This window comes from Filicampus tigris, chromosome 8, assembly GCF_054856515.1.
Source record: "Filicampus tigris isolate MCC_2025a chromosome 8, RoL_Ftig_1.0, whole genome shotgun sequence".
Taxonomy (NCBI): Eukaryota; Metazoa; Chordata; class Actinopteri; order Syngnathiformes; family Syngnathidae; genus Filicampus; species Filicampus tigris.
In genome coordinates, this window is record NC_141224.1 from 3018045 (window position 1) to 3040804 (window position 22760).

At 47.3% G+C, this 22760-nt stretch overlaps 2 protein-coding genes across 4 annotated transcripts in view; both read right to left on the bottom strand.

The window, feature by feature from the left end:
- The window catches only part of LOC147143016 (CUGBP Elav-like family member 3), a 35548-nt gene extending 23171 nt beyond the window's left edge, over positions 1-12377 (bottom strand). The window contains exons 1-4 of one of the 3 annotated variants that reach the window (XM_086037448.1): positions 11768-12377; positions 11537-11567; positions 9701-9948; positions 7368-7450 (exon numbers count right to left, since the gene is read on the bottom strand). In XM_086037448.1, the coding sequence (XP_085893574.1) occupies positions 7368-7450; positions 9701-9845 (228 nt within the window). In that variant the 5' untranslated portion in view covers positions 9846-9948; positions 11537-11567; positions 11768-12377. Of the gene's footprint in view, positions 1-7367; positions 7451-8065; positions 8125-9700; positions 9949-11536; positions 11568-11767 lie in introns of those variants that run through there. The other 2 variants (XM_086037449.1, XM_086037451.1) reach the window with 2 other exon arrangements.
- A 3446-nt stretch (positions 12378-15823) lies between these two features.
- The window catches only part of adamtsl4 (ADAMTS-like 4), a 42674-nt gene continuing 35737 nt past the window's right edge, over positions 15824-22760 (bottom strand). Inside the window, exons 11-17 of the mRNA XM_086038696.1 lie at positions 21866-21995; positions 21537-21741; positions 20061-20234; positions 19802-19981; positions 18807-18986; positions 18576-18723; positions 15824-17935 (exon numbers count right to left, since the gene is read on the bottom strand). Of these exons, the coding sequence (XP_085894822.1) occupies positions 17802-17935; positions 18576-18723; positions 18807-18986; positions 19802-19981; positions 20061-20234; positions 21537-21741; positions 21866-21995 (1151 nt within the window). The 3' untranslated portion in view covers positions 15824-17801. The remainder of the gene's footprint in view (positions 17936-18575; positions 18724-18806; positions 18987-19801; positions 19982-20060; positions 20235-21536; positions 21742-21865; positions 21996-22760) is intronic.

Sequence of the window (22760 nt, forward strand, 5' to 3'; positions counted from 1 at the left end):
GGGGCGGGGGGGAGCGATACACATCACAAACCCCATCAGGCGGGGAGAGATAGAGGCAGAGGAGGAGGAGGATGAGGAAGAGGAGGGGGGGAGAGAGAGAGAGCGAGAGAGAGAGAGAAAATGAAAGTGAGGCAGAGAGGAGGCCTGGTTGCGTTCTAAATTGAAAGTGCAGCAGTAAGCAGTGAAGGGGAATAGTAAACAGTGCTGCTGACCACATAAATATGCTAAATTAGCCCACAAAGTTCGCCCTAGTGGATAATTGCTCATCATAGCTTTGGCCCGCCGGGAGGCCTCCTGCCGGGCATCTTCGATTCCACGTGGGAAAACACGCGCGAGCTTACGCGATTTGCGCGTCCAGACTCCCAAGCCGAACAGTTTGGAGTTTGAAACTCGTCGTGAGGACGCGTCGGCAAATCTTCAGCTCAACGAGTATCGACTGTGCTTTCGGGAAAGAAAATCGGAACTCTACGATATGATGCTTTATAAAAACTTAGAGCGACGACATCGGCAAATACAATTAGATTACGTCACATTTTCACCTTGGCCACCTGGGGGGAGTAGTAAGACAGACCTACGATTTTACTGGACTGACGCTTCATCTCCTCTCTCGGTACGGCAGTCGTATTACTTGTTCTTTGCAGAGGATAAAGAAGATATGCATGAGAGTATCGTTATATGCTTTCTACATGTGTTGCAGTACCTTTTGCCCCCAGCTCTACGTTGATCCAAGAGTAAAAGGACAACAGTGCTACATAGATGCTAATTGTTAGCCCGTGTGCCCACCGATGAACACATCTGCAAAAACTCATAAGTCTAAGTAAGTCAGTATAATGCAGACATATTGATATACATGAAGGTCACAACCGCTCCATCAGCTGCAGTAAGTACAAGTTACAGAGGCTAAAATATGTCTGTGAGTATTGTTATATTGTCAATATACATGAGTTACTACACCGTTTGTGTTGAAATATACGATACTTGAAAACTTATAACTCGGGATGTTTGATACCACTTTCTTTCAGACCCGTACCAGTCCGACCGAGTATTCACTCATTTCATTGAACTAAGGTTGCCATCGGCTCGATATGATACCTGGTATCGGTTCTCGCCCATCTCTAATTATAATACCGCCGCATAGATGCTATCATTACCCCGTCAACAGCATTTGCTATTATGTATTATTATTCTGAAATGTTTAGCCATTAGCCTGGAACAAATCCAATCGCCCTACACTATTTATGAACACCTTGAAAGACAAGCGGCATGTGTCATTGTTCACCACTTCCTTGGGGAATTTTGATGCCGGTACGACTGATGCACGCAGCTCACCGGGATCCTTGCATGATCTCGCCTCAAACTCCTTTCAAGGTATCCGCTTGAGAATTGCGTCATGACATACGTGTTTAATCAATAACACCACTACAAAGTGCTTTTTTTTTTTTCGCAAGCGCATCTATACATTGCTGCTGTAATCATGATGCGTATTAATAATTTAGCAGGCATCCAGTGTGTCATGGGAAGCAAAGCCGCGCGTGTGCGTGCGTGCGTGCGTACGCGCGCGTCTAGGCTGGTCTCTAATTAAAGAACAGAGCTCCCCGGATAGCAGTGAAGCATGACAGCACACACCTGCTAAGCTGCTTATCACACTTTAATTTCACCTACACGAAGATTTGGGGAAGTCAGCGTGACCAAGCCAAATACGCGTGTTTGTATGTGCGATTGTGTAGCGAGTCTGAAGTGGAACAAAGATGAGGGGAGCGATAACGGGCCAGGGAGGAGAGAGCAGCATTTTAAATGGCGGGAGAGCGAGAGCGAGATCAACGGCGGAGAACAAAAGGAAGAGATGAGGCGAAGATGACAGAGGAAAATAAAGCAGCAGCGGGCTGCCCAACGAGCGAGACGGGGAGGGCGGAGGGATAGGCGGCGACGATTGGGAAGAAGTCGCGAGTGAAGCTGATGACGAGGAGGAGACGGCGGCGCGTGCGCGCTTTGGCTATGGATGTCGATGGGGCGTGCGCCTTCATTTGCATGCTTTGCAGGTGGCCTGTGCGAGCATGTGAGGGCCACTTGTCGGCGAGGGTCCTTCTGGTGAGCGCCACTCCACTCCAAGCGCGACCGGACAAAGTCGCACTTATTTCGCTCCGTCGGAAGGGGAATACGCACTGCGCTGCTTGTGTTCAAATATCTGTGACTTCTAAAACAGCGAGTATCAATGCTAACCGTTAGCATGTCAGTAGCGTTTCGCATTGGACATGGCCGCTTTCAATACGCGAGCGAATTTCTTTTATGTTTGGTTTGACAGTAAAAGAAAGAAAATACAATCGCTTTAAAAATATTTAAATGACGCTTAATTAAAAAAACCCTTAAAGGAGAAATCAACCCAAACATATATTTTTTTTAATGATAAGTTCCCAGCAGGCCCACTACTTGAAATACGGCATTCTGATGAATATTGTGTTTTTGGAATATGAGTTAAGCAGCAAAATCCACCCATTTTTAGCCATCTCAGGGGCGGCCATTTTGTCACTTCTGTCAACTGGAAATGACATCACAAATACTCAGGGCTCAGGTCACGACCAATCACGGCTCAGCTTTAGAAAACAGGTCAGTCGTGATTGGTCGTTACCTGAGCATTTGTGATGTCATTTTCAGTCGACAAAAGTGACAAAATGGCCGCCCCCTGAGATAGCTAAAAACGGGTGGATTAACTCTTTTTCCACAAACGCAGTATTTATCTGAATGCCTTGTTTGTGGGCTTGCACAGAACATATTCTTGGAAAAAATATGTTTGGGTTTACTTTCTCTTTCAGAAGTAAATAATCATACAGTAAGTCAATGTATGGGCAACATTTCTAAAGTCCTATTCAAGGAGCAAGATGTGCTTAGTTGGTTGTTTTCATGTGTGTGCGCGCGTGCATCTTGTTAGTCCAGGAAGCTGGCAGTCTGTTTCCGAGGTCAGAGGTCAGAGCGGAGCCTGTCGTCAACAAACTCAAAGAGGTGCGTGGGTGGGGCGGTGGGGGTCGGTACTGATGGCGGTGGCTCTGGTCTCAGAGCTGTGAAACTTTCCTTCTAGGACAAGCATGAGAGGGACAAAACATCCCCTTGGCTTCTTTGAGACTAACGGCAAGGCAAGAGCTTGCTTTTGGGGCTGACTTTTGATTTGGAGGGCATCTTAACGGAGAACAGAAGAACGCGGTGCCTGAAATCGCCGTCTTTTGAAATCGGTCGGGTCACTCGCATCCCAAGGCGTCGCTGCGTCTTAAGTTTGAGGAGCAAATGTGGCCTGATATGAGGCGCATATACACGAGATCTTTCATATCCCAGAGGGAATATCGCTGTTACACCAAACACGGCAAAAGGGCTCACTTATCCGCCAGCGTGCCTGAGAACAACTCCCTGCGTGCTTTTATTTCCTTGGAAGTAAACAGGAGGCGCAGGACGTTGGCCATCTGTCCATCCGCCGCTTTCTTATTCCCGCTTTTTCCTTGAACGGCACGCGCAGACGCACGTGTCGATGCGTGGCCGCTCTTCGTCGCAAGTCATACACTTGACGTGCGATTTAAAGATCCCGAGACACCCTTCGGAGCAAACACGCACCCGCTCTTGGGCTCCCCCGCCCTGTCCCATGACGAGCGCGGGATCTGACTATGAAAATGAGTTTGCCAGAAACTAATCATGCGGCTTAACAAGTGGAGCTGCGCGAGGAGAGGAGGCCGGGGTGGGGGTGGCGTGAAACGGTCAAAAGGGTCAACTAATCAAGAGGAAGGGAAATGAAACCAAGGGTGCGGGGGAGGGCGACGTGGAGAGGAGGAGGGCTTAGGAGAAGGGTCGCCATAAATGACTGTGAAATGAGAATCCGAGGAGGGCGAGCCGGTGCGCGGCCAGGGGAGGAGGGGGAGAAAAATGTATAAAGAGGAGTAAAGGACATTAGGGGGGAAAAGGCGCATGAAGGGATCGCACGGAGGTATTTGAAAGAAGAAAGGAGGCGGCCGTGAACGGGACGCTTGCGAGCGGAACATTCAGTCCGATTGCGCCGGCGCCCGCGAGAGAGAGCGCCACATAAAGGCAGAAGATGAACAGAGGACAGAGGGGGATTTGAGTGGAAAAGGAGATAAAAAGGGAGGAAAGCGTCCAGGGCGGAAGGAGGAGCAGAGGAAAAGGACGCGGCAGAGGGATGACGAGGAGGAGAAACGGTCCCGATCCGGTCAAAAAGGTGACAGGTGGAGACAAGCCAAGGCGCGCCGAAATGACAACAGAAGGATTGGAGTTTGGATGGAGATATACGGGGGCTGAAAGTCAAACGCCTCCTGTGAGGTTTACGTACGGCAGGGCTGCCCCAAATGAAAGTTTGCAAATTAAATTAAAAAAAAAAAAAAAAAATCACTGTCACATTTGTTCAAACTGTCAGTAGGACCACAAAGTACTACATGAGTAAAATGATATTTGGTGTGTGTGTGTGTGTGTGTGTTGGGGGCAGCGGCTCTGTCTGGCCCCACCTTGTATCTGTAATTCAGAAATCAGAGACGGAAAGCGTGCGCGCTCATAGCTGGCAACCCGCAGGGGTCTCACACCGACCCGGTAGCTTGGGCTTCAGGTGCTTTGCTGAAACTATGCTGGAATATCCACCGCCCATCCTCGTGCTGAGTCTTCATTTTTGGTTTGGTTTGTATACGAGTTTCGTACTATTAAAAAAAATCAATTGAAAATTCGAAACAAATGAAAGTGCAGCTAGTCACTAAAGTTTCATATTGTATGTTGCATAGGGGCGAAAACAATAATAATAATAATAATAAAAATAATAATAATAAGCGGTGTAGATGGATAAATTCAAGGTGGGCCTTTTGCGAATGAGAGTGCAGTCTTGGCTGGCTGTTAGCTAGCTAAAGCGTTAGCCACTCTGCGTGTTGAGCGTTGGTGTCACTTTTGGCAAACGGCAGGTCGTGAGTGAATATGCTTGTTTTGTTCCTTTTGTTCAATAAGGCCATCCAGAGTGCACCGGTGACAGCGTCCATCCTTGAGCACAGGTGACGGGATTTCAATTTGTTCTAAATACTGCTGGACGGCGGCTATATTGCATGAGCTCACAACGTTTACTTTCTAGCAGTTGTGCCACTTAAGCAGGTTGTACTTTGTAGCCGGCACTTGAGCTTCTTTTATTTACTAAGTGTGGTGTGGTCCCAAACTTTGGACAGTCTCAGTCTTTGACGCACTCTTTCTTCCCGGCTGGCGCTGCGGTGACTCATTTACTTGGCATATTTCGGGGAGGAGGATGGATTAGCGGGTGGCGCATTTGCCTCATAGCTCCGAGTACCGCTTGGAGTACTCCCGCATCGCAAATCTAGGACTAAACTGCCCATAGATGTGAGTGCGGGCAAGAAACTGCACGGATGAATTGCCTATTTTCGAAATGACAGGTATTTGACATTTGGAGCAGTACAATAAGCAGGGATGACATTGTACACGTGAATATTGCCCCCTCCCCCCTACGAAAGCGTTTCAATTGCCGCTCCAACCACTTTGCCAGCGAGATCTTATCAGCACGCTTGCCAGCGGAGAAGTTGCGGGAAGCCAAACTGTGATCAGCGGCGGAACGACGCGGCCAAAATGAGATTGAGGGCAGCTCGGGGATCCGAAATGCACGTCGGCCATTCTCTCCTGTAAGTGCCGCAAATAGCTTGCGATAAGGGAGGAGAACGCCACGTGATTTCCACGTCACCTCTCTCTGCTTTCCACATCGCGCTCGCAGCGCCGGGAGCCCCGAAAAAAAAAAACAAAAAAAAACGAGGTTAAAATAATGCAAACTCTTTCAAACAGTTAGCGTAAAATCCCTTTTTAAGCGCTCGGGAAATCAGGTCAGAGAGAACAGCGAGGGGGGAGGGCGTCGAGGGAGTGACAGAGAAGTACAGCGTATGAGACAGTCACCGAGCTCCATCCATAATGAACGGCGTGCTCGGCCGCGTCATCCCTCACCAGGGAGCGAGCGGGCGAGCGAGACAAAGGGGAAGGGCCGCATTCATTACACACGCTCTCCAGGCGGCGGCTATCACCGCCGGCTAGCGGCCGAGATGGAGCGACGGACGCAGAGCGGCGGCCGCATGGAGACGGCGATGGTCACGCGCTTATCAATGGCGGCTCAACTTCAACGAGCACACGGCGTCGAGGGCGCCGTTTTCACGCAGAAACGGAGTGCAACATAGTCAGAGGCGCAATCGATAAATCGGCGGCTAATCCATTCTCAAATGAGTGGCATCTATTTTGACAGTTGAATTGTTGAAAGTTGTTGTTGAACTTTGAATTGTGCACATCAGATTTCAGATTCTCAGGATATTTTGCGCGTGATCAAAATCGGTCGTAATATCAAGATTTGTCGATCAATCAATGACATCATTGATCGGAGCCGCAAAATAGGACATGACTGCAAGGACACACTCGTTCACTCCAGGAATGTTCTGTGCTGCATCATTTATAATCCAAGGTTTCTCAATTTATAATTTCAAAGTTTTGAAGGATTTTCCGTGTACTGAATGTTTATAAGCATTTTTGGGAGAATTTTTAGGGTTTAAGTGCTACTTTTTTCCCCCCAAAGCATTTCAATTGGCATCAATTACATGCGAATTGTGGCGAATTTGTGGGCCGGGTTGCTCCCAATCCCGACGAATAGCGGCGGTTCCACTGTACAGGGAAGAAACAAGTTGTTTCAATAGATCAGATAGGCCGGCCCATCTTCTGATTGGATCGGTGATCGCTTTCTCTTTGTTTGGTTTTTTAATTCACTGATTGGCGTTCCAAAAGTCTAATCATAACATTAGTGGCAATTTCCAAGGTGTTTTGGCATTAAGTTAATGCACTTTCATTTTTTTTTTTTTTTTTTTTTTAATGATCCCATCTCTTTTGGAGAGTTACTTTCTATATGTCCAACTGCACACAGCCACTCTTCAAAATGACAGCACCAAAAAGATATCGGAACCCAAATGCATCGTCCGATGGGAATTTTTTGGACAAATTAGAAGCTGACCGAGAAGGATTCCAGTTGCCAGATTTTGGTACGTACACATACCCGCACACATCCACAGACAATTTTGCATTATGTGTACCACTGTTTCATCATCTTGCATTCATCCATTTTTTTTTTTTTTTTAAAACTCTATAGTGAGTTACACAGTTACAATTCCCAACCCAAACTGTTGCACGGATTAACTCCTTGTGCAGTTTTTGCATCATTAACCAGGAAGTTCCTAATGACTGCGTCGGAACAGCTTCCCAACACTCGGGGAGCTTCTTCTTCTTATTGACTAGGAAGACAACCGGAGCTGTCCCAAGTTTGTAGCGCGCAGGCATGAAGAGCGGCCAGCGCGAGGCGCACTTACCCCCGGTAGCGTTTTCTGCTCGTGAAGGGCGCTCTGGGCTTTCAGTGCAGACTCCCTCGCGCAGTACGTCAGAAAAGCACATCCTGTCACAGGAGACAACCAGTGAGCAGCCAGAAGGGAGGGGAGGGGATGTATAGTGGCTCAGGGGGAGGCTCAAATATTCATCACTCTCTATTGGAGTCTCTGTACCCCCCCCCCCCCCCCCCCCCCCAAAAAAACCTCCTCCTTCACTACACACATAGAGTACATAGGAGGCCACCATTTGAAATCATTGAATGACTCCTACTGATTTTCCCTCCCTGATGACTTGTCAGCTGCCAAGAATGATTGTGCGAGAGAGTGGGGGGCGGGGGGGGCGAGAGGTTTACAGATATGAATATTCATGCACTGCAACGATACCTAAGAACAGCATGATGATGCACTTGAGAGCAGAGGACACTCCACGGCACGTCACAGTTGAGAACGGCACGGCACGGCACGAGTCAGCACACACCACAGCACCGCAGACGTGTGCGCGGGGGGGGGCGCGGGGGGGGGCTAACAAGGCCTCGCCGGCGCCGCGCACTCACTCACGTCTACGCCGGCCGCATAGACCAACCACTGGGCATGCCTCACGATCACTCCAAATACACGAGACCCCGCCCCGCCCTGACAACCCCCCGCCCCCCCCGCACCCGCTGCTTGCCTATGGGCTGTACCTGCGTCTGTGTGTGTGAGGGAGGCTGGCCGGAGCCGTTTACTACACCTGTCACCAGCACTAAGACAACAAGATTAGCAGCAGGTTAGCATCCCGGTAACAGGCTGACGGAAAAAAGGAAGACGAGACGCCATGATTGGGATGAGGGGTGGGGTGAGGCGGGGCACGTCACGGACGACAGTGGAAGCCACACAGTGGAATGCGCCCGAACAGGCCGGCCAGATGGCTCGGTCAAAACGGCACGAGACCCCATTTTAGACGGCGGCGGCAAACTCGCTCGGGCTAAGAGTGAACTTAGTGAACGAAAGGATCCCGTGGAAGTTACCGTCAAATAACTCGCACAACTTTTTTTTCTAGCATTACAGGTGCAAAATTTTATAGATTAATCACAACTATTTTGGTCATCAATTAATCGGTAACTTGTCCAAAACCTCCGATTTCAGCATCTCAGCAGTTAAGATTCTGATTTCTGGAGCCTTCCTGAAAGCCGATTGATTATGTCAATCAAAATCCGACATGTGCTTCTACTTTGAAAATCGTAGTCGTAAATGTAACGTTTGAATCGATAAATCGTTATTTGATGGGTGCGGGGGTGTCAGTTATTTGGAATTGGATCACATTTGCAGCGTCAGACAACAGTTGGCTGCAAAGTGTGCCGAAACGAAAGACGATGTAAGCGGGCGCCAGGACTCGGTTCACATTTTCACGGACTTTGGTTCAAAAGCAGCAATTTGTATTCATCTAATGTTCAGCCGCAGTTTTGTTTTTACGTAATTCATCAACCCAGCAGAAATGTTTTTGTTAATTCATTCATTGATGTTAAATTGTCAAAAATGGAAAATGTTTGATGAAAATATATCAAGGGAGAAAATGGATGGAAATTTTTTTTTTTGGGGGGGGGGTATTTGAGATTTTATTTTAAGGACATATCACCTAGCCCTCGTGACTTGTTATAGTTTGGTACCCACTTGCAGTACTGAGCAGCTTTTTGTGATGAAAATTACAACTTTGATTCGGATCTTGTGCGACTGCTGTGGTGCGTTTTGAGTCCATGTTTGGCATTGAGGGAAGATGTCGAATGCTCCTTGGACTCAAAAGTCAGTGCCTGATTTGAGTCTGTACGCGTAATATTAAAAAAAACGAAACGTAACTTGTTCCACTTCGGAGCTTCCTCTGTATGTTAACAAGAGACAAGACACGCGCGCGCACACACACACACACACGCCAGCATCTTACGGTCCATCTCATGGCTTTTAAGAGGAGCTTACTGTGGCCGAGAGGATTCGGAAAACAGCAGATTCTTCCTCTTGTATCACACAGGCTTACAGGCCCATTACACTGATTGGCGCATACAGCCTAATCTGCTTCATAACACACACGCACACACGCGCGCGCGCGCGCGTACACACAGTCCACGCGTGCGCACACGCGATCGAGCCCCTCTGCCAGTGTGTATTTTCCACAGTTCATCTCAAGTTTGCCTAGCGTCTATTTGGATTCAACTTGGACTTGGCATCTTTACATAAGAGTCTGCCGAGTGTTTTCTCGCTGTCAAGCCGCGCAGGAAGCGAAAGGAGGAGTGACCGTTTCCATGGCGACATCTATCCGGCAGTACGACGGCATGTGCGGCACTCACCTTTGTGCATGCCGGTGTATTTGTCCTTTATGACGGTGAGCTCGTAGATTTTGCCAAACTGCTCAAAGATGGGCTTGAGGTCCTTCTCCTCCAGATTCCGAGGAATCTGCCCCACAAACAGCTTGATGGCGTCGGCCTCCTTCATCGGGACGGAGCGGGGTGGGGTGGGGGTGGGGGTTCGGGGGGGTCGTGGGAGGGGAGGGGGTGGGGGGGGCGAGCAGCGGCGGAGCGGCCGGCGCTTGATGGATCTAAATGATGGAAAAGATGGGAAGTTATGACCTGTCTCGTGGGTGTCCAAAGTCAAGCTGGGGGGGGGGGGGGGGGGGGGGGCGTGTTGCAGCCCAAAAAATTCCGACATGATGAAGGCGCTTTAAAAAAAAAAAAAAAAAAATGTCATAAAATGCTGAAAGAAATAAGAGTGATTCTCAAATGTTTGCATGTGTAGCACAACTTGGACGCAAAAGAATCACTGAATTAATAAAATGTAAAACTTTTAAAACGTGGAACACAATCAAACATATTAATCACTGCCAGACATTTTCAGACCCTCTTTTACCCAAACGTTTAAAAAAAAAAAAAAAAAATTGAAAAAACATAAATAAGTTCCTAGGATTGAATGTGAAAAGACATATAAAAACGTTTTTGGTAGTGAAGGAGTTCAAATGAAAATTCAATTTTTTTTCAAGTTTTCAAGTTCAAAACATTCAGTCCAGGTGTATTTCACTTTTAAATACAGGACATTTAATCTTTCAGAACGGCTCGTTTTTAAATATTCACACAAGTAAACTTCTAACATAGCTGTAAAATACTTTTGTACTGTAAAAGTGCATTTTTTTCCCCCTAACAATAAGCGCAGTGTTAACGTTCAAACTGTTAACATTAAAAAAGAGACGTACACTACTTTTAAGGGCTAAAAATTGCGGCTGCTGTATTCTAACGTTGTCACGATGATTTCTTGAGGTGCTATTTAGTGTCAAATGTTCCAGAACCACTGAAATAAGTGACGCTATCACATTAAGACTTTTCACCTGTCATCTCCAACAGAGTAGAGACTGTTTTTTTTTTTTTTTTCTACTGCTCGACTTCATTGCCTCTAGGAAAAGTGACTCAATGTTGGTCCCGACTGGATATTTGGGCAACGCTGTGATAAAGTCAAAAAAGTCAATGACTGTCCCTCAAAATGTGCTCTCCAAGGATCGCAGACAACTTTGTGATTACTTTGGACGGTGAATTAGCGGCTCGAACATCTGCCTCACGTTCAGACTTTTGGCCTTTCCTTTGTGGGCTTGGGGCGACCGCACTTCAACGCCGGAGCGCCCCCCACCCACCCCCCTCCCAAGGCTGTATGCTGAGCCTCTTGCTGGAGTCCTGTCCTGCCATCGATTACAAAGAAGAGATTTTTTTTGGGGGGGGGGGGGGGGGTTATTCATTGCCTACATTGCCACTAGCTTTAGCATGTACTCAAAAAGGAAATCTTATTTTTTTTCAAGGTTGGACACTTTGGCTTATAAAAACATGTGCAGAAATATCTCAAAAGGTTTCATTATCTAGCACGTTTTATTTTGAGGCGCAGGTTTTTAGTGCTGAAATGTTTTGTAAATAGTCATGAAATATCTCGCTGGATCTTGAAAATGCACACGACTGAGTCGCGATTGTGTGCGAGTTGTGCGCCTTATGACAAAGAGCCCGAGCACAGCTTCTGCTGAACAATTATGCAAATTTTTAATGAGCCAATCAAAAAACAATAATGGCACTGTTTCCCTTCGATCAAAAGAACATGAATGGGGGGGGGGGGGCGATGAGACAAGGTGGCAAGCGTGCGCGTGCGTGTTTTACCTTTTTTGGGAGAAAGCAGCCGTGGGGATGCCTACAAGTGCAGAAAGGAGAACAACATGATTGCATCGGACGGGCTTCTTTGTTTAGGCAGCTGGAGGTTACAACACGGATGTCATAGGGGGGCGGGGGGTTCTGCCTTTGCTCTTTGTCCGCCCCCCACCCTCCCTTCTAATACACACACACACACACACACACACACGATGGAGGGAAAAGCCAGGTTTCAAGTCTTACCTCTTGCAGGTGAAGCTTGTCACACAGCCAAAAAAGAGGGCTGCTCGTGTGGTCGTCTTCCTCTGTGAGGTGCTTGCTCTGCTCTCCTCTCCTCTTCTCTCCTCTCCTCTTTGTGCCTCCTCCTCCTCGGATACGACAAGTTGTCTCTTTACAAAATAAATAAATAATCCCAGAGGAACCCTATTCTGGGCAACTAATGGTATAAAGTGGCAAACACTTGACAAGAAGTCAAGAGAATGGGAGGGGGGGGGGGGGGGGAAGCTAAATAAAAGCAAAAGCGCCGACTTCCTGGAGCTAGCTTGTTTTCACTTTGACGACGTGCTGACAAACTAAATGGCGGGCGCAAAGGCTTAATTGCTGCTCGTGAAAAGAAAAGAAAAGAGGACAAAAAAAGAAGAAGAAGAGGGCTTCTGTCTCCTCCTTTGTCAAGGCTCGTCGTGACTGTTCCGAGCAGTTCTGCTTCGGTTCTTTTTTGTTGTTGTTGAGGGTGAAAATTTGTGGCTGGGGTGTCCGTTTGCGTCTCCCCGTCCGACGGCTGCCTGCCTGCCTGCCTGCCTGCCTGCCTGCCTGCCTTCGCTTCGCTTTCACATCCTCGTGTGGTGTCTTCGCTCTCCCTCCAGCTGCCCCACCCCCTCATCGTGACGTAGCTCCGGGAACCGTCCACAAATTGCACACACCTTTACACGAAATACACGCACCGCGGCTCTTTGTAATGCTTAATTCCCACCAATAAAAGCGAAAAACAAAATACTGTTACATTTCCATCCAAGTAATACCAATTATATATTTTTGGAAGATATCTTACTTAAATTTCCGAGTTTGCATTTGTAGACGTTCCCTTGGTGTGGACGCCTATTGTTCTTGCCTGGAGCCCTGGCCTTGGTGCTGAAACTAGACGCTCCCTTTCGTACGACTATTTCTGTGTGAAACAACAAAGTACGATCATACGAACAACGACAATCTTGGGTCTTGGTGACAATGTAAAAGCTTAGAACAGCGATTCATAACTACCGCCACCCCGCGACCCACTTTTAGACAAGAATCCTAGTCGAGGTGTTCCGGGACTGCTGTCAAAATATTTTGCCAGGGACATGAAAAAGGGACATGGGCACAATACTCATCTCTTTGGCTCTAAACGCCACCGTTGCTCTAGTTACAATACTGTACAAAAGTCATCACTATCTTTATTTTTGTAAGGATTTTTCACAACAGTCACTATGACTTGTATAAACTGAATTTATAGGACGAATGAGCAAATTACAACTCTAATGGTGGACCAGGCCTTCCACAGTGCTCTTTATTCTTGATTGTCATTGTAATGTGTATACTATCCAGTGTTACACTATTATCCAAATTTATACTTCTCAATTTGCACTCGTCGTTGAAATGAGACTATCATTAATACATTTACATCTGTCTTGAATTACATATTATACATACCAGCAAATGTTTCACAGATTAATGTGTTACAATCTATCAACACCATTATATACTATTGGCAATAATATACTTCCGACTAATTTTACAAATAACTGTACTACACATCTATCTATCACTACATTCAGATGAATAAAGCAACATAGGCGTGAGGCGGATTGGAGGTGGAGGAAGGGGGCCGGGGGGGGGGGGGGGGGGCGCTATATGTACGCTTCCGATGCGCGCCCCAGACGCAACGACCGGCTACAGCTGCCGCTCACGCCGGAGAGCGAAATCACGCTCACGCCCACTCCGAGTAATGACGGAAGGGGAGGAGGTGGATGGTGGAAGGAGTTGGCCTACTTTTCACTCAGTTGTGCTGTTTCACTCAATGGGAGCAAGGCCACGTTAGCCCAGCTAACCTGACGCATGCGCGCGTGTTGGTTTCAAAGAAGAAGAAGAAGAAGGGGGGAAAAAGCAAGTCGCAGGGTTCAGGGTAATTGACGAAACCTAAAGGTCACCATCTGCCTGCCATGCCTCGTACCCTCTGTGAGCAAGCAACCTTGCCACATATACACAGTGCACACACACACACACACACACACACACACACACACACTCGCATGTATCTCACCACACCGGGGGCATCTGGCGGCACCGGGCAAAGGCACGCAAATCCCCGCACCAAGCGCCTTGAGGACGTTGCCCGCATGCAAGCGGGGAAGGCCGCACGCCACCGGAGCTGTGGAATCTTCCCACGCGGCCAAGAGTCAACACGAAGAAGGCATGCACGCACTACTACAAGGACGCTAATGGGGGGGGGGCTGCTAGGTGGCACCATGTGACTGCACAGGAAAAGCGGGACAAAACTGCTGAGTCATCATCGGTTGAAGATCTTCCAGTAAAGTGGGCGATTGTTTGCAACTTGGACGGCGAACATCACATTTGAGGTCAGGACAACTCTTGATATTTCAGGGACCCCAAAAAATAATAGGACAAACGAGCACTCATTAATCCAACTTTGGAATTGATTGCAAATCCTTCATTAGTGGAACACTGCACGACCTCAGCAGACGCTGGATTTCAGCCCTGCTGATGCTCTGCCAGGCCTCGACTGCAACTGTCTTCACTCCCGGGCTGTTAGTTTGTTGTCGGCAAGCGAAATGCATGCTCGATAGGATTCAGGTCAGGTGATTGGCTTGGCCATTACTTAACGTCCCACTTATTCGCTTTAATCAAAAACGTTTGGGCTGCTTTCACAGTATGCTTGGGGTCATTGTCCATCCGCACTGTGAAGCGCCATCCGTCTGATGACTTGCTAAACATTTGGCCGACTATGAGCGGATAACAATTGTCAGCAGTCACCTCAATCAATTCAAGGGAAGCAGGTCCAGAACTGTGAGGAAGACGTACTCGCCCCAAGTTAGGAACTTTCAAATGCATTTTTTTTTTCTTTTGCAACAACGAAGATGCCAGAAACAGAATAGGAAGTGCTCCAAAAACCTGAGAGCGGGCCATGCCCACACGTTTTCAGCTCAAGACCCAGATTAGGCTCACAGCCTGACCAAAATATAACATAGATCAAAGTAATGGAAGTAAACGTCACGGCCGACATGAATTTACTGGCACAAACAAGCCCTTTGACGTGAAATGGCGTCGGCAGTCGGCTGCTCGGTAATCAATAAAGTCGCGCGCATCATTTTTACTGTGACGATCGACGACCCAATAAAAAATGACCCGCAGCCCATTTTAGCTCCCGAGTTTATATTTGGGAAAGCGGGCCTGCGATAAAGTGAGACAGGAATCCTTTTGTTATTAAATGAACAAGCAGAGGCGCTTGGCGCCCAAAGTGAACATTTGTCAAGTGAAGGTGGGGGTGTGGTCTTAAGTTAGGTTATTAATCAATTCAGCTTAGTTATAGGTTCAGTTTCAAGTTTTCAAGCAAGCTTATGTTTTTGAATAAAGGGTTTCTTAGCATTTTTTTTTCCGAGCAACCCTTTATTATTTAAAACACGTGGGAGGTGTTATTTTGCTGGTGCAAATGCAGTCCGTCGACAAAATGCATCGGAGCCTCGATCATATTTGACATGAGCAATTCAGAATGAAGAAGTGGAAGACACGAGACGCGAAGCAGATGAGCCCACCTTGGTCTACTTGGCCCTGTGTCTCCCTTTGCAAGGAATTTGTGTTGAGTGGCAAGTCCAGCAGGTTGCTCGGATTGAGAAGAAAGAAAAGAGTCCAGCTGCAGTTCGGATCAACCGAGAGCACGAGAAGTCCTGCAGGCAGGCGGCACGTTGACAAAACAATCGATCAGCGCTTCTTAAAGTGGGAGCTTCGGGAACAATTTTAGCTTCAAATAGAACAAGGCATTTTATGGGCAGCACGTGGCTCACAAGTGAGAGGTTCATGCGAATCCTCCGAGGTGAGGTTTGCGAGGTCTCTAGCCCACATTCCAAAAACATGTTCGGTTCAGCAAGGAGTAAATTGCCCATTCAATGGGGGTTTAGCTAACTTGCCTTATTTTCCTAGATAAGCTTGAGAAACGCTGATGAATGGTAACATATGACTCAATGGCGCCACCTACTGACGGTAACTTCCCTTTTTTTTTTCCCTCTGAGAATGAACACAATTTTCCATTCATCCGTTGTTTCAGTTTTATTGAGTTCGCTTAGCGTTGGGATAGTAAATTTGTCGTGATGTTTTTGTGTACTATGAGTTGTGTGTGTGTGTGTGTGTGTGTGTGCGTGCGTACAAGAACAAAAGGTGCGTTTATAATAAACATCTGGTGGTTGCTAGAGAGAGAAACACAGCCAAAAAATAAATTACTGGTACATGTTCTTTGATACAGATAAATTACTATCCTTTTTTTTTTTTCATATATCAAAAGTCACTACAAGGGAGACAAGATTTGGAAGCACACGAATGAACAGAAAAGCATCGGGATTCTCTTCATCAAGTTGGGTACATGCCAGTTAGATGTGAATCGATTCAGTCTACGACAACAACAACAACAACAACTATACTCAGTTAAAAAATATAAGCGCCTACTATGTTCAACACATCTTATCCACATGAAAAACATACATAATATACAGATCCCTCACCTTACAAGGGGGAGTGTGTGTGCTGATTTTGTGCTGTGAGAGGTAAACAAAAAAAAGTGTGGGGGGGGGGGGGGCGCTTAAACCATGAGGGTCCTCACACACATCCAGTATATACAGTTGATCATCACATTGTGCTCAATATTTACTGTCACGACTAGGCGGGACGAGGATGTCTCGAATCACTCGCATAATGACACTTTTGTGAAGTGTGGACTGTTGTTGGAATCGGACACGGCGAATAACCACGACGAGAATTGGCTTGATCGAAACCGAGCCGAGTGACATCACCTTTGCCGTGGGACCACATGGGACTTTTTGCATGGTTACCCTCAAACATATTTGGTCATTCACTGCCTCCTTTGGTTTCTCTTTTTTTGCGAAAAAGGGCACTTAAAGGGAATATTTTTGGCAAACAAATACAACAGAAAACCTTGGCTTTTTGACCGTAGAGAGGCTGCAGTGTGGACAAATACAAAAAGTAGAAACGCTCCATTATGCCCTGCACGATGCACATTTTTTCAGTTGTCCTTCTGGGCCTCTATTTTCGTGACCGGCGTAAAACCGGCGCGGCGCGTGCCTTGCCTCTGCGCAAAGGCGGGTTAGAGCCAATGCTGGTAATTTTGCATACAAGTGCAAGATGGCAGCACTGCGAGAGGGAGGGCTGCGCCGCTGTGGGAGCGGTCACAGCGGACTTGAACCAAAGTGGCTCCTTTCACTTGCGGAAGCACGTCTGCGCTGTGAAGTGAGCGCTTGCATCCCTCCCACCCGAGCCGATCGTATGTGTGCCCCCTCCGTAGCTGTGCCACCCAGTGGGATGATTTTAAAAAAATAATACAACAATTCAGAGGGTTTGATGTCCACTGTTCCCATATTTCGGAATGAAATATGTCTGACATACATAGCTCAGAATCTGTCTGCACCGATCAAATTCACCGCCAGTATTTAGACATGGCCTGAGCAAGCATACATTTAGACCGACTTTCTAGCACCAAAATGTCACTCCCGCTGGACGCATTCCCAAGGAGCACAGTTAGGCGGGGACCGGTCAGCCAAATTGGCAAATGCGCGCAGAGAGCCTTGTGTGATAAAAAAAAAAAATTAGGACCCACCGTCATCAAAAGTTGAGCCCTTGGACTTGGAGGTACGTATCAATTGCTGTCTGTTTAAGGTAAGGAGGATTTTTTAAAACAAACAACAAAAACAGCTGCTTGAAAACAATTTCATACTCTGTGAGCAGCGCGCTTTCAAAAAATGAGCAGAAATCACGTGCTCCTATGTGGCCTGTGCGCTTGGGCTGACGCAAGACGGGCGAAATACGGCCACCTAACAAGTGAGTGCAGAGAGAAGCGGCGGCTTTCACGCCTTTTTGCCGCAACTCAAGACCAAAGCACTAAATGTTATTGACAACAGGTGAATGATCTACTCTGGGCTGTCCGTGGAGAAGGAGGGGGGGGTTGTGGAACTTGAACTTGCTGCACTCGGGGGGGGGGGGCGGCCTGCCTGCGACTGGTCCGTCAGTGTCTCTTGGCACGCAGCGCTGCGTTGTGCGTGCACGAGGCGCAGCACGCCGTCTTGTAGTAGGCGTAGACGCACAGCCTGGCCTGCACCACCATCACGCAGTTGTGCCGTCTGTCCCTGCAGTTCTCGTCTGTGGTTCAAAAACAAAAAAAGGGGAGGGGGGGGGGGTATTCAGAAATATGCTGTTGGGTTCTTTTTAACCTGCTCAAAAACCACTGGCGTGGTCAAAATATAGCACAGGTGGAATCGATTAAAGCAAAAAGTCCAAACCACTATTTACAAGTAAAAACACCGAAAGCCCGAATGGTGGTGATGGGAGTGCGGCTTTTGTGAGGCACTCAACATCTTGAACTCATTGTTAGGAAAACGGGTTCTTTTCTTTCCGAGTCAGTTATAGTGACCTCTTCTGGCGAGAAGCAGGTCTGCAGTGGATTTGCTCTGAAAAAGCTTTTCACTATCATGTTCCCTTTATTTCATGGATGGACAACTGGCGGCCTGCGAGTGGCCCCTTCATTAATCAAAACAAACAATATTAAAAATCATTTTGAAAAAAAAAAAAAAAAACAACAAAAATGTTTATTTTAATTCATTTTCTACAAACCCCTAAAATTGACTAAAGTGTACTTTGTATGATGAAAAACGAAATATCTTGTATATTGTTCGCCCCTCCAGCTTTGAAGTTTTTCACCCCAGTTCTATTTCCAAACAACGATGGCTAAATGTGAGTGAGCGTTGTGTGCAGACGCGTGCGGCTGTGCGCGCGGTCCAACCTGTGACTTGCGGACTGCATGGGATGGTGTTGCAGCTCTGTTCCTGTTCAGGCTTGATGTCGGCGTCGCAATTGTGGCTGTGCCTCTTGTCCGCAGTCAGACAGCGGACCTCCCTCATCTGGAGGCCTTTCCCGCACGAGCGAGAGCACTGACGGCAACGACAAAGCAAAGCACGTTGGCGACAGTGCGAGCGGCCCCCGTGGCGTCCCGTGAGCGTGTTTTGCGTCTCACCGCGCTCCACTCGGTGGTGAACCAGCGCGGCGGGCAATCGCCCATCTCGCACTCCTGCACGCCGGCCGGTTTGTCCATGTGAGCGCATTCGGCCGAGGGCACGGCCGCGAAATCGTTGCCCGTCTTCTGGACGCAAATGACGTCCCGGCGCTGGGTTCCGTTCCCGCATCGGACGTTGCACTGGAACACCAAACGTCACTTGCTCAGAATGCAAAATTCATGCAGAAAGTCTGAACAGTGCAGAAGAGATTTAAAGGGGACATTTTGATTGGTTGTAATCAAATAGTAGGTCTCTGGAGTACTCTCGCACCCACATCCATATTGCTACCTTTCACGTTCTCCGATAATATTTCTCAACACATTTATACTATTATTATTATTATTATTATTAATTTGTAATCAGAGATGGAAGTAAACTTTTCTAGGTGATTTTTTTTTTTTTGTGCTGATGCTAAATCTGCCTTCATTTTTTCTGTGGCACATCAGAATTTCATAATAATAATAAAAGATATAGTAATATTTATGATTTAAGGGTTAGGTTGAAAAACAAGTGGATTTTTTTTCATTCCCCGAAAAGTCATAGCCAATCAATGTCATTGTCAACACATGGCAAAATGTGTATTGCGCAATCTTTTAGAGGTCAAACTTAAAAACAAAAAACAATGAAAACCTCTCAATAATGTGATGCGCTCGAAAAAAAAAAAAAGTGACTTGGACATAAAAGGTTTTTGTCACACTTTCTTGCTTGTCTTCGCCACCAGGGGGCAGTACAGGACAGACATATGGAAAAACAGTTTTTGCAGTAGTTTTTTTTTCCCCCAATGCCATCAACTAGTACAGGCAGATTTTTGCTCTTCACGGGTTGGCCCGGATCCTAACCCCCAAGTCGTTCAACCCCTAGCGAGAACTTTTGAATTGTGAAAAGCAATGCGTCAAATGTCTCCTTGAATTACGCTCGATGAATTCAACAGACGACGGCGCTTTGGCATTGTTACCTGCGTCCACGGGCTGCTGTACCAACTGGCGACGGGCACGCAGGGACCCCCGTTGCAAGCTTTGAGCTCGGCCGGCTTCTCGCCGACGCAGGCGCCGGCTCCCTCGCCCTCTCGCGCTCCTCCTCGGGTCAGGCACACCACCTCCCGCTTCTGCACGCCGGGCCCGCAGCGCGCCGAGCACTTGGGACAAGCGGAGCGGACGGCGCGTTACCCAGCAGCATTTGGAGGCCTCGCGGGCGGCGGCTAGCGGGACACTCACAGAGGCGGACCAAGCGGACGAGTACCAGTTGGTGACGCACGGGCCCATGTTGCACTCCTCGCTGCCCAGCGGCCGAGCCCGCGAGCTGCACTCCACGTCGTTCACCACGCTGCCTTGGTCGCTCACGCAACGCACGCTCCTCGTCCTCTTGCCCACGCCGCAGTCCACCGAGCACTGGACGCACACGCGCACGCATGCAATGAACAAAGCAGAATTAAACACAGTGACGCCTTGAAATAGGAGTGACCCGACTCACTCTTCACGCCTCAGTCATACATTCTTTATCCTCCGTGTAGACGACTAACTCAAAGAAGCTTTATGAATCCCACTTGAGGTCGAGGCAGGATTTTCACAACACGATTGGCTGTTGCATGGAGGCGGGATTGCCTCGTGGGATTCCGAACAAGGCCTCAATGAAAAGTGCAGCTGTTTATTTGTCCTGTACTGCCACCCGGTGGTCAGGCAAGGTGAGCACAGCAATGGCGCAGCATTCCATTGATGGAATGTGACAAAAACAAAATGACAAATTTCAACTAGAGATGATTAGATACATACAGATATTTTTGCGTGACCCTTTCCACACAGTATGCATCATGCTAGGCACCATGTGACCTATACCAGCCAATCGCATATGAAAGAATCATGTAAAGTGAAACACTGTACTGTATCGAAACAAATATACCATAGAATACTTTAATACTCTACTCACACTTAAAAGAATATGTTATACGTACAGGCTATCAATTATGTATGGATTAGAAAATAATTTAGTCCCATTTTCATCTGTAATATTTTTACATCATGTACAGTATATTACTTAGCTTTATTTCCAAGCTTTTTTTTGGAGAGGGTTCCATTTTTAAATTTCAAAATATGTTTTTTTAATTTTTTATTTACGTTATGAATAATGAATAATTAGGTTATAATTGACAGGATTTTTTTTTTTCAATCCTAGCCCCGCAACATGCGTCATGATAATCCTGCATGACTGTCATGTACTTGATGTACAAGTACTTAGCGACACTTATAATTGATCATTCGTTTTATGGATGATTGCCTGGAATAATTCATCTCGTTCTATTGGCTCATATAGTGAGCCAACAGCCTAATAAAATGCAATATGCCCAGTGCGTTACCCTGTAAAGTATTTCTCAATTATTCTTCAGCTATTTTATTTGTCGTTTTTTTTTGTCTCTATTGACTTTTTGGGTTGTTTTTCTTCTTTTTGCATTATTGTAATAAATACATTCCCTGCTGTGGGATCAAAGAAGTTCTTTTCTGCGTGATGGTCTAATTGAAACATTTAACCCCCCACGTACGTTCCCCCAATTACAGCTGATGAAGTGCTGCACTAATTGAATCCAAGGCAAAACGGTGACATTTTCCTTCCAAGAGCGCCGCGGCCGAAGCGGTGGATTTGTATTTCTTTTTTGGGGTAGGTGAATGTGTATATAATCTTTTTTTGGGGTACGTTACCGTGCTCCAGTCGGAGCCGACCTCCCAGTGGGAGCAGAGCTGCAGCCGGCAGGCCTGCGTGGACTCGGGCGGGACCAGTCCGGCGCAGCGCTGGGGGTGGACCATGGTGGAGCGGTTGCCAAAACTCTGCCGGCACTGCAGCTGGCGCTGCTGCGCGCCGGGCCCGCACGACACGCTGCACTCCGACCAGGCGCTCGCCTCCCAGCTGATCGCACCACGCGGGGAGAAAGACCAAACGCGCCGGCGTCACTAACACGCAACTCGACTCCAACAGTCACACAACATTAAACATTAACATTGTGCGTGGGTGCGTGTGCATCTTTGCTCACAATGGCGGACAGGCGTGCGTATTGCAAGGCTCCTCATCCGGTACCGGTTTAGTGGCAGAGTTGCATTTCCTCTCGGGCACTTCCTCATTTGTGTGGCGATCAATGCAGATGATCTCTCGATATTGATGCCCTGTGGGAGGAAAGCGAGTGTGAGACGCGTACTTGTACTTGCACAAGGCAGCCACACGAGGGAGACACAGCACATGATTTCAAACGAATCAGTTTGACGCTCGACGTGAGCTGGGCTGTTTTGAATCCAGTGCCGCCTTGACATAGGAAACAACGTCGTTCCGTGACCACACTCGCAACTCAAAGCATTCTTATCTCAAATCATGCCATTCATCCATCAGAGCCTTTCCCTCACCCAAAACAGCGTTGTTGTAATGTGCATTTTGAATGAGGACTGATGATCCTCCTAAATGTCGGACTTCTTAAAAACGTGCAGTCATGACATAAAAACATAAATAGAATTTAAAAGAATTCAACAGTTTTGTTCACATTTTCTGTGCTCGCCTTGGCCACCTTGAGGCGGTAAAAGACAGACAAATGCAGACATTGTACATGGATGTTTTACAGTATAGTACACTTACTATCTCAGCTCTTCGCAGAGGATAAATAATATATGAGAGCGAGTACTATTATAAAGAAAGTCTCTATGTGTTGCTGTACTGTTTATGTTCAAATATGAAGGGCTATGTACGTGTTTCCTATTAAACTAGCATTAAACTAGCGGATGCAAGTGTTTGTTTTAGCCCGGCGCAGTGCTGCGTCCTCCGCTCCTTCTTTGCTGTCTTTGATCTTGTGTCTGGTTGCGCCCTTGTGGGTGGTGGGCGGATTTTAATCATGTGAAGTACTTGAGTTGCATTCTTGGGTATGAAAAGCGCTCTATAAAGAA